Genomic DNA, 10596 nt, shown 5'->3' on the forward strand with positions numbered 1-10596 from the left:
AGGAATGCTGCTTATCCTTTGACACTCCGGTAATCTCTTCTTTTTCTGTTTGGCTACTGAGAAACTTCGTGATTTTGTTTTTGCCGCATTACTTTGATGCTCGATTATCTCCATTTCCCATTTTTTGGGGTTTCGTTCTTGTTGTTTTAGAATTTCATTTTCTCCGCGGATAGTTCAAAGATTATTAGCGTGTTTGACAATTTTGCTTACTTAGTTGCTGTTTGGGAAGTGGCAAAGTGTAGAAAGTGGGTAGAAAATGCCACGCCCAATTTAGGTTTAATCCGCAGCTTATTTTCTTTTAGTATTCGGAGTTTAATCCGTGGCCGAAGTAAGAATTTGCGTGTTTGATGATTTTTTATAATTATATTTGGATTGGTTTAGGAAATGATTGATATAGATACTACAGCTAATTTTTGCCTTGATCAGAAAAGAGTATATATATGTATATGTATATGTATATATTATATTCACTGTTTTTGTGGCTTGAGTTTGTTGGTGCTACTTGATTATGCCCTTTGCCATTCTATTATTTCTTTTTCTTTATTTTTTAAAGCTTTTGTGTTTGAAGTACTTGTTGTCTTTGTTGTTGCAATTTTGGCTTTCTTTCCATGTTGTAACCATTTGGAATGTTGTGAATGCATGTGAAGAAAAATACTTGGTAACATTTTGGTGTCTTTGCTCTGTTGAAGCTTTACATTGTTCAGAGTTTTCTCTTTTCTAATCGGTGTTCTTTTAACGGGTTTCAGAAATCCGAAGGTGGCTTGTTCATCGACATGACTACATTTCTTGCTTTTGGAAAGGAATGTGTTGGTTGGAACTATGAGAAGACTGGAAACCCTGTTTATTTGCATATAAAGCAAACAAAAAAGTTGGTTCCCGAAGATAGACCTTTAAAGAAACCTACTTTACTGGCTATAGGTATGTTAACGATCTAAATTTAGATTTTTGGACATTATATTGTTTTTTGTCTTTATTCTTTTAAATTTTTTCTGGAGCGTGGATTGTGCTTTTGATCATTATATTTTGTTTTGGTAAGAAGAAGTTGTTGGATGTTTCAGTGTTGTCTAGTATGACAATATATAGCTGATGAAACAATTTGAATTTGCTGATAATAAGACCTAGTTGGGAGCTATATCTGTTCTAATTTTTCAAGGATGACTTTTTAACACAGACCACTGGAATAAGTACTCTGTTTGATTATTAAGAAGTGCCTTCTCTAATATTTAATGAGAAAATCAATGGAGGACCGAGGACCTTAGGGAAGCAATATGAAATTATGAGTCAAAAGCACTGACTATACATTAATTAGTTTAGTTAAATAGGATGCAAATGGTTAAATAGGATGCCTGGTATCTTCTTTTGGCTCTTGGTCGTACTATTTTTCTCTTTCGATAATAGTTTTTATTAGCCAAGTACCTGAATGGTGATAACAATATTGGAGAAAGTGACATCCAGGCTGTCGCAGCATGCAGGCCCAAATAGCATTCATTTATGTAGTAGTTATATTTTTCTCTTATTTAGGGAATAGCATGGTTTGATCCTTATGGTATTTTATTTGTAGGTGTTGATGGTGGATTTGACAACAATGAAATTGATTATGAAGAGACCTACAGTATAGTCATGTTGCCTGATTATGTAACTCTTCCTTTTCCTTCTGTGGAGTTACCAGAGAAGGTGCTTATTTTCTTTTAATTTGTAAACTGTAAAATGATTGATGGAAGAAATATGAAAGCTACAATCTCAATTCTCAAACAATAATAGGATCTGGGGTTGTACTTCAGGTAAGGTTGGCAGTTGATGCCATTTTAAGGGCTGAAGGTGCTGAGAGGAAAGAGCAAGTTGCAGCCTGGACAGCTGATAAAAAGCAAATTAGTGCATATGCAATGAGTTTACAACAAATTGGCAATGGTGTTATTGTTCCCCCATCTGGGTGGAAATGTTTCAAGTGTGATAAGACAGAAAATCTTTGGCTGAACCTAACTGATGGAATGATTCTCTGTGGACGAAGAAATTGGGATGGAACTGGTGGCAACAACCACGCCGTTGAGCATTATAAGGAAACAGGCTATCCTCTTGCTGTAAAACTGGGGACAATTACGGCTGATTTGGAAGGAGCAGGTAATGTCACTTCGTGTAGAAGATTCGAGAACTGTAATGTTAATTCAAATATGTTTGGAGCATTGCAAGATGATTAATATAACAAGATTTATTATATTTAAACTTTGTTAACCCTTTTTTTTTTTTTTTTTTGCTCATCTCAAATTGCATTAATGCAGTTTAGTGTATGTACCCTATACTTCTGATCAGTGATCACAAATGAACTTCCAAATTTGAGTTAGAAACGTTCTCTTGGCCTACAAAAGTCAGCATGCTGAAAATTGTAGGCTGCTCGCTTTAGTAGCTTAGTGTTCTATATGTGTTACTATTGTATTTCAGTTTATTTCTGAAGGTTTTGTATTTTTAATCAAGTGGTAATGACGAGTAACATATTGTGGCAGCTCAGATATTTACTCTTACCCAGAGGATAATAGTGTTTTGGATCCTCTTCTAGCACAACATCTGGCATTTTTTGGAATTGATTTTTCATCACTACAGAAGGTTAGTAGCTTGTACATCTTTAAACCATCTTTTATGACTACTGTTCTGTCAATATTCCATTTCTGTTTCTTATAGGTTGCTAGTTCTGTGGTAGTGGTTGTATTTGAACACACCGATAGTGTGTGTAGTGGCTAGAGGACTTGTGGAATGTTGATCTTACTCTTTGCATTCACATTTTTCGTTGTGGAGGGAATTAAGGGTACCCATGTAAAATGCTTCATGCTTATCTTTTGAGACAGTAATTTGTGGCGAAAGAAAAGAATTTAAACTTTAATGGGATTTTTTTTTTCTCGATTTTTTTAAACAAATCTAATGAACAAAGCCTTGAAGCAATCCGATCAAACAATGGAAATTTGGCTTTCTAATTTTATGGAACTCCCAATTTCCTTTTAATATTGGGACATGGTTTGACATGAAATAGTCTTGGATAACCAAAGAATCAAGCCTGGTAATCTATGCATGTAGGTTGTTCTATGCTGAATAATCATGTTAACAATTACATTGTTGTTTTCAGACAGAAATGACTACTGCTGAAAGAGAACTTGACCAGAATACCAATTTTGATTGGAACCGGATTCAAGAAAGCGGACAGGATGTGGAGCCTATTTGCGGACCTGGTTACACGGGGCTTGTCAATCTTGGAAATAGGTAACTTTGTTACAATCAGAGCGCTGCTAGAGTCATCTTATTTGTTTTGATATTTCTTGTATTCTCATTTTGTTCTTTTGCAGCTGCTACCTGGCAGCCACTATGCAGGTTGTGTTCTCAACACACTCCTTCTACACACGGTTGGTTTTTGTTATTATTATTGCTGTTATTTTAGTTTATGAAAATTAGTATATGTATCATTCATTACAATTTTTATGCTTTGGTTACTTACTTTTTATTGTCATGAATTTGATTTTGGCAGGTACTACAAGAATCAAACGTTGAAAACGGCTTTTGCGATGGCTCCTGCTGATCCCACTGTAGACCTGAATATGCAGTTGTAAGTAGCTAGCACAAATTATTTAGGACAAGAAACCGAACAAAAAAGAAGGAAGAGAAATGAAAGTAGCTAGCATGTTTATAAAGCAGTTCATATAATTCCCTGATATAGAAAGCTTCTGTATTCATGAAGATTCCATATTGTATGACAGAACAAAGCTGGGACATGGTTTGCTGTCTGGTAAATACTCTATTCCATCTCATGAGGTATGCAAACTATCTGAATAATTTTTTCGTAACAATAGGTTCTGCTTCTTCTTGTTTAATGTTATCTTATTTCTTATCCAGGAAAAGGATCATACAAATACTTCTACACCAACAGCGACTGCTGTGAGTTTCTTCCTTAGTTATTCCTCGTTCTTTTTTGTTTTTTATTTTTTTTCATTTCATTGGTGCAAGTTTTCACTTATCCTGCAATCTACTTTATGTTGATTGCTGTCCAATCATTGAGCTATTTATTTACCGTGTTAGTCTTCATATGTTTTCTATAGATTGTTTTCAATTTGCATGCATTGCACACTAGTGAGTGCACTTGGATGATTCCCCTTTGATTGTTTTATTTTTTATTTTTCTTGATTTTTCCATCTTATACAAATATTAGAAACAAGAGGGGATACCACCTCGTATGTTCAAAGCTGTTATTGCTGCCAGTCATCCTGAATTTTCTACCATGAGACAGCAGGTATGTTTACTGTCCTTCATTTTATTTTACTTTATTATTATTTTTTAGATTAGATGCATTTTTGGCAGATGATACTTTTGGGAGTTCTATTTTCTCTCCTTTTATTTATTTATTTATTTTTTGAGAATTTATAAGTACACGCACTTACTGGAAATCTCTCAGATTTACATTCATATGCATTTTCTGTTTTGAAAACTCATGCAAGTAATTTTCAAGTTCTGCGTATTTGCTTTTATAAGTACTTGAAATGACTTCTATTTAGGATGCCTTGGAGTTCTTCCTACATTTTCTTGATCAAGTTGAACGAACAAATGGTGGGAAACCTGAGCTTGATCCTGCAAGGTGTTTCAAGTTTGGTGTTGAAGACCGTATTCTGTGCTCATCTGGAAAAGTTGCTTACAATAGAAGGCTTGACTATATTCTTTCTCTAAATATCCCATTGCATGAAGCTACTAATAAAGGTGAGTTTGTTAGGATTGTTTCCTATTCGTGCAAAATTCATTTTGTTTTGATGCTTTATATATGATATTGCAGAGGAGCTTGAAGCCTTTCATAAACTGAAAGCTGAAAAAATTTCAGAAGGGAAGGAAGTGTAAGTCTTTCCGATACAAAATTTATACTTCAGATAATTTTTTAGACATTTTGCTAAGCATGCTGGCATATGGCAGATCTAATGATGAGGTTGTACGTCCAAGGGTGCCTCTAGAAGCATGTCTTGCCAGCTTTTCATCTCCAGAAGAGATACATGATTTTTATAGTACTGCGTTGAAGACTAAGACAACAGCTGTCAAGTAAGTTTTGTTGTTTCCAATTGTCTCAATATAGCCCAAGATAATGTTCTATCTGCTAAACATCTGATAGTATGCTCTTCTATATTTGAGTAATTTGACCAAAACGTGAAAGGCACGTTTCGGTTGAGCTTAATTTCCTTTTTCTTTTTATTTTTATTAAAATTCTGCAGCTCTCTTAAAAAGGAATATCTGCAAGCACGACTTTTGCAAGAAAAGAAGCTAAGTGTTTAGAATTAATGAGATTTATGTCTCCAATAAATTCAAGAAAACCACTAGTTTGTATAGGAAAAAATATGCGGAACAGGATTTGGTCTTATTAGATTGGTTAAGTGGTTGAAATCAAGTGCTGAGAATCCCAAGTTGCTTGGAGATATTAATTTACTTGTTATCCAACTGAAAAGCGGAAAAGGGTATTAGTTACCATACAGGTGCTTAAATATTTGAGAGGCCATGACAGCAATGTAGTTCTCAATCTCATGTATTATGCCAACTACTGTGTTTTTTGAAGGATAAACCAAAATAGATTCCGCGGAAAGAAATTTTTTGCAGGAAATCTTTGTTGCTCTTCTTGAACAGAACTAAGATTGACTGTTTTTCTACCATCCCTTTCATGGGTGCCTTGCAGGACTGCTGGTCTAACTTCGTTCCCTGATTATCTAGTTTTGCATATGCGGAAATTTGTTATGGAAGAGGGTTGGGTGCCAAAAAAGCTAGGTATTTTAATTTCTGCTGTTTCTTTAGGTTTTATTTTCTCCTTTTTCCTTTGACATTTTGGACACTTATTACTTATTGTATCTTTCAATTCAGATGTCTATGTAGATGTACCAGATATTGTAGATATTAGTCACATGCGCAGTAAGGGATTTCAACCGGGAGAGGAGCTGTTACCAGAGGGTGGTAGGTGTTTCTTTCTTGCATTTTCACTCTTATTTATCTCCATTAATTCAATACTGATCATGAGTTCCTCATGAAATTTTCTAATGAATCATTCAGGTCCTTGGGATGAGGCTGAATCCAATAAACCTGTTGCCAATGATGATATTGTTGTGCAGCTTGTTTCGATGGGTTTTAGTCATCTTCATTGTCAGAAGGCTGCCATCAATACCTCTAATACTGGAGTGGAGGAGGCAATGAATTGGCTACTTTCTCACATGGATGATCCAGGTAATTAACTTAATCTCATGTTGAAAGAAATTTCTCAACCTTAGGATAGAAACAAGGCGTTTACATTTTTTAGCTTTCGAACTTTGGTTTCGACTGTTGTTATGCTGTACTGTAGTAACTGCCTTCTGATGCGAAAATTTTTTCTTTTCCCCCAGATATAGATGCTCCTATATCCCAAGGTGGTGAAACAGTGGTGGACCAATCACAAATTGATGTGTTGCTTTCATTTGGATTTCAAGAAGAAATTGCCCGGAAGGCTCTTAAGGCATCGGTAGTTTTCTACATATAGCTTAACTTTATTCCGAGTAACCTTTGTTCATTTTTTAACAGCCAGTAAAACTTGTTCTATCCAACATATGTAAACGATTTTTGTTTTCAGGGCGGTGACATTGAGAAAGCAACAGATTGGATTTTCAACAATCCTGATGCTTCTGCTGCTTCTGATACGGATGCTACAACATCAAACACAACTACTGTGGCTGATGTCGGGCTACCTGATGGAGGAGGAAGTTAGTATCTTACACCAATTTATTTGTTTTTCTGGTTTACGATAAAAACCGCTTTCACACCTATTAACAAACAGATTATCAAAAACATTACTTACTAACTGACGATAAAGTAATCGACACATGAACATCTAGGAGCCAACTTGTGGGAATATGACAAAAGTCTTGTTATTACCAGATGATTTTATTATTATGCTAATTTTTTCAATTTGTTCACTTGCCTTGCGCAGGATACAGACTTATAGGAATTGTTAGCCATATCGGAACCTCTACTCAATGCGGCCACTACGTAGCTCACATTTTCAAAGACGGGAGATGGGTTATTTTTAACGATGACAAGGTTGGGGCTTCCATTAACCCTCCCAAGGACATGGGGTATATATACTTCTTTGAGAGGCTTAGCAGTTGAGAGGCTTGAAATTTAAAGACAACGCAAAAGAGGTAGGAAATAATAGTGGAGTAGAGATAGTGGACAGTTTTGCAGAAATTCAGCAACAAACTAATTAATTATTCATGTGCACTTTGGTCTGATGTATGTAGCATGGGATTTTGGGGTGGCCCTTGTCCTGGGATGATATTGATTTCCTATAAGCTACATTGTGTTTTTCTTGCTGCATTTGCTGGGTATAACTATCTCTTCAGGGTGGTCCTTTTATTTTATTTTTTATTTTTAAATTCATATTATAATTTGAATTCTCTTGTTATCTCTATAGCTTCTTAAAATTCATGAGGTGATTTTCGTTGGGACCAAAATCTCTCGGTGATGAATATGGAATTTCTTGATGCCATTCTCTGTTTTTTAGGTTGATGCCGTTTCCCTTCTTGGTGTTCTTTTCCGTTTCTTTTGTTGTTGTCGTTTTCACTTTTATTTTTAGGAATTCTCGTCATTTTGACTTATGATTTTGTTTTTGTTTTTATGGTCTTGTCGTTTATCTTCATTTATGTCGGTTCTCATACTCATTGATGTTGATGTTTTCAGTTCTTTTCGTGTTTTTTTTTTCCTTTTGTTTTGTTTTTCGTTTTGTTATGTTGTTTCTATATTTCTGTTCTTCAATTCATGTCGTTTTTCTCTTTCGTATGTATGTCAATGTCATTTTCCGTTTTGTTGTCTTATCTCTCCCCGTCTGCTTCCAAGTAGATGTGGGCCTTTTCACAACTCAAGTCATCACTCAAATTCTTTTGATAAATGTCTTTTCTCATAAAAATGTAGATTTAACTTTTTTGTTACAAACTGCAAACCAACTCAAAAGATTCTGTTTATGATGTTCGTAACACTAAATCAAAACAAAATACCTTGAACTCCATTCAACCAAAACCAAAAGTACTGTTTTTGCTGATTGTTTTTTTGACGTTTATGCAATTTGGCTCTAGAATTGGATTCTTTATATTTGAGTGCCGTGCATGCCTATTATTGCACTGACATCATAAATCATATTAAACTATACGTGCCACAATAAACAAGGGTATGCCATACCTTGATGAAAGTTTTACCTCATACATAGTTTAATAACTTCCTTTTAACCCAACAAAATTTGACAATAAATTAAATTAGACCACATAATCTATCATAATATTATTGTCCAAAAATCATGTTCAATAGAAGCTAAAAATCACCGTCATTCATAACATTAATGTTATACCTCGTTGGTGTTATACTCAAACTGCAAACTAATCTAAATGTATCCAAGTATTTATCATGGTGGCGGTTTCCTAATAATGTTATTTTCTCGTTTTTGTCCTTTCTTACTATTGTAGAAAATTCAAGTCTAATTTAGAGAACACTTTTAAATAGTTATTCAAAAATACTAATATTGCTGAAAGTTTAAGTCTAATTTACACATGACTTTAAGCCAACAAAGACTTTAAGCCTAGATGAATGTTAACAATATCATTCAGACAGTCAAAATTTCCCACACAGAAAATAAAAGTCTATCGAAATCATTTATCCATCACAAGAGATAAAGAAAACGAAGGAAGAAGAAAAATCCAGCATTTAAATTGCCCCTGGTCCGTTGCCAAAATTTTGATCTCGACCCTCACTTTAACTTGGAGTCAGCATTGTTCAGTTACTCTATATTCTGCTCCCTATGTTTCTCTCTGTATACGCCATGTGACAAATGCTAACATTTGCATTAACATAGTAACATTATTGAAATCTTCAGTACGTAAAGAGCGAAACATAACATGATCTTCCTCCAACTTTTTAGATAATTGCCACTTAAGTTGAAAGCCAAATTGCTTATCTTTGTCATCTTGTGCAGCATCTTGCTCCGATCTCTCATCCCGATCAGCGGTCGCCTTGTCATCACTTTTTCCAGCAAAAAGTTTCAACTCATCACACATTTTAATCAAACTTTTCATGCAGGTCAGTATTTGATCCCCCTGAAATTCACAGAAATGAGTGAAAATAAGGTCCTCATGATCAAGCGCGTGCCTAATGCGTATAATAACTATTTTTCGGTTCAGTTTACCTCTCTGAAGCTTGTTCTACAAAGGACTCGATCCATGTAATCTGGAAATTCATGGGGATAGAGATATTTGGAAGCCGCAAGAAGAGACGCTGATGCTATAACAGAAGGCGAGAATTTCGTGACCGCGATGTCTGCATCAAAAGTTCAAGAACAAGTCATAAGGGGGAACAAAATGTTACTATCTACAATTTTCATGTTCAGATTATTTAAGGACATGAAGCCTTTGATTGAATCTTTCATTAGCTAATACCCCGAAAATACTTTTCCTAAGAACCGAAGGAAAAGGGGTAAAAGTTATCAATTGCATCTTTTTATGGAGAAACGAAAAATAAGAATACAGAAGAGGAAGAAACAAAATCGTTTTAGTATGAGGACCCTCTTATCCTTTCCGTTTACTGAGAAACAAATTTACAAAACCTAGAAAAATCACATTCTAAAATGAAAAATTCGCAATCTTGGATATGTTGACTTTACCCTTTTGCGATTGTATGATGATCTCGTTGATAGTTCTGCGCCTAAAGCGATTAAACAAGTTGAACTTGCGCTCCAAGTACGGAATGAAGCTGAATGCCGTTACAACACACAAATTCCAATCGAGTCCTTTGAGAATGCACAGCTCCATTCTCATGTACTGATCTTCGGTAACGATGTTACGAGGTTGTAGCTGTTCTACCTGTTTAAGCAAATTAGTAAATAATATTCAAACAATATAAGGGCGCAACGAGTGGACAATGAATTGAGGCCAAATGAACTTCTTTTAAGGATAGCCAAACACAATATGCAAATTTAATTACCAGAAATTTCGGGTTTGTAAAACTTCTGCTTCTCATCTTCCAAGCAAGTGTAAGGCATGATATCACAAGAAGTTCCATATCATATACTTCAGAACTCATTATTCTCTGAAAAAACAGAAAAAAAAAATCACATTAAACATTATTAATACACGGTTTACATACATATTAGATAAAGAAAAGGCATAGAAAGATCATATTAAGATGGTAATTTCAACAAGTCTCAAAGGCGATTTAAGATACCGGTATACGCTTCGTGGAAACGAAGCGATCAAAGTAGTTCAGTGCAAGATATGCTATGAAAGGATCAAAATTTTCCCTCTTCCAGTACTGCAAGAAATTCATCGAAATATGTGGTAATAATTACCCAAGAAATCAGGCGATCGAAAACAAAAACGCTTTGAATACAAAAGAATCAAAGAAAAAGAATCGAAAACAAATGTGTCAAGAACAAATTAAAAGTGGCATTATTTTTCTGTAATTGAAAAGTTCTTCATTTGAAAGAATATATATACATAGAAATTAGATAAAAGGAATCAAAAGTATGTCTAAAAAAAAAAAAAAAAAAAAAAAAGTTAAAAGAATTATAGGGTTCCTCATCTTTAA

At 34.7% G+C, this 10596-nt stretch overlaps 2 protein-coding genes across 2 annotated transcripts in view; one reads left to right on the forward strand and one right to left on the reverse strand.

The window, feature by feature from the left end:
- LOC21390039 (ubiquitin carboxyl-terminal hydrolase 14) overlaps window positions 1-7369 on the forward strand; it is a 7748-nt gene extending 379 nt beyond the window's left edge. The window contains exons 2-21 of the mRNA XM_024172521.1: window positions 3-29; window positions 747-918; window positions 1562-1674; window positions 1782-2118; window positions 2504-2598; window positions 3113-3246; window positions 3330-3386; window positions 3509-3586; window positions 3738-3792; window positions 3874-3915; window positions 4187-4267; window positions 4530-4728; window positions 4802-4859; window positions 4936-5058; window positions 5684-5772; window positions 5866-5955; window positions 6052-6222; window positions 6378-6493; window positions 6602-6731; window positions 6959-7369. Of these exons, the coding sequence (XP_024028289.1) occupies window positions 3-29; window positions 747-918; window positions 1562-1674; window positions 1782-2118; window positions 2504-2598; window positions 3113-3246; window positions 3330-3386; window positions 3509-3586; window positions 3738-3792; window positions 3874-3915; window positions 4187-4267; window positions 4530-4728; window positions 4802-4859; window positions 4936-5058; window positions 5684-5772; window positions 5866-5955; window positions 6052-6222; window positions 6378-6493; window positions 6602-6731; window positions 6959-7137 (2346 nt within the window). The 3' untranslated portion in view covers window positions 7138-7369. The remainder of the gene's footprint in view (window positions 1-2; window positions 30-746; window positions 919-1561; window positions 1675-1781; window positions 2119-2503; window positions 2599-3112; window positions 3247-3329; window positions 3387-3508; window positions 3587-3737; window positions 3793-3873; window positions 3916-4186; window positions 4268-4529; window positions 4729-4801; window positions 4860-4935; window positions 5059-5683; window positions 5773-5865; window positions 5956-6051; window positions 6223-6377; window positions 6494-6601; window positions 6732-6958) is intronic.
- A 1444-nt stretch (window positions 7370-8813) lies between these two features.
- LOC21390040 (putative cyclin-D6-1) overlaps window positions 8814-10596 on the reverse strand; it is a 2074-nt gene continuing 291 nt past the window's right edge. The window contains exons 2-6 of the mRNA XM_010108540.1: window positions 10234-10320; window positions 9994-10098; window positions 9674-9872; window positions 9200-9330; window positions 8814-9110 (exon numbers count right to left, since the gene is read on the reverse strand). Of these exons, the coding sequence (XP_010106842.1) occupies window positions 8814-9110; window positions 9200-9330; window positions 9674-9872; window positions 9994-10098; window positions 10234-10320 (819 nt within the window). The remainder of the gene's footprint in view (window positions 9111-9199; window positions 9331-9673; window positions 9873-9993; window positions 10099-10233; window positions 10321-10596) is intronic.

The sequence above is a fragment of the Morus notabilis genome, unplaced genomic scaffold (assembly GCF_000414095.1).
Source record: "Morus notabilis unplaced genomic scaffold, ASM41409v2 Scaffold1007, whole genome shotgun sequence".
Taxonomy (NCBI): Eukaryota; Viridiplantae; Streptophyta; class Magnoliopsida; order Rosales; family Moraceae; genus Morus; species Morus notabilis.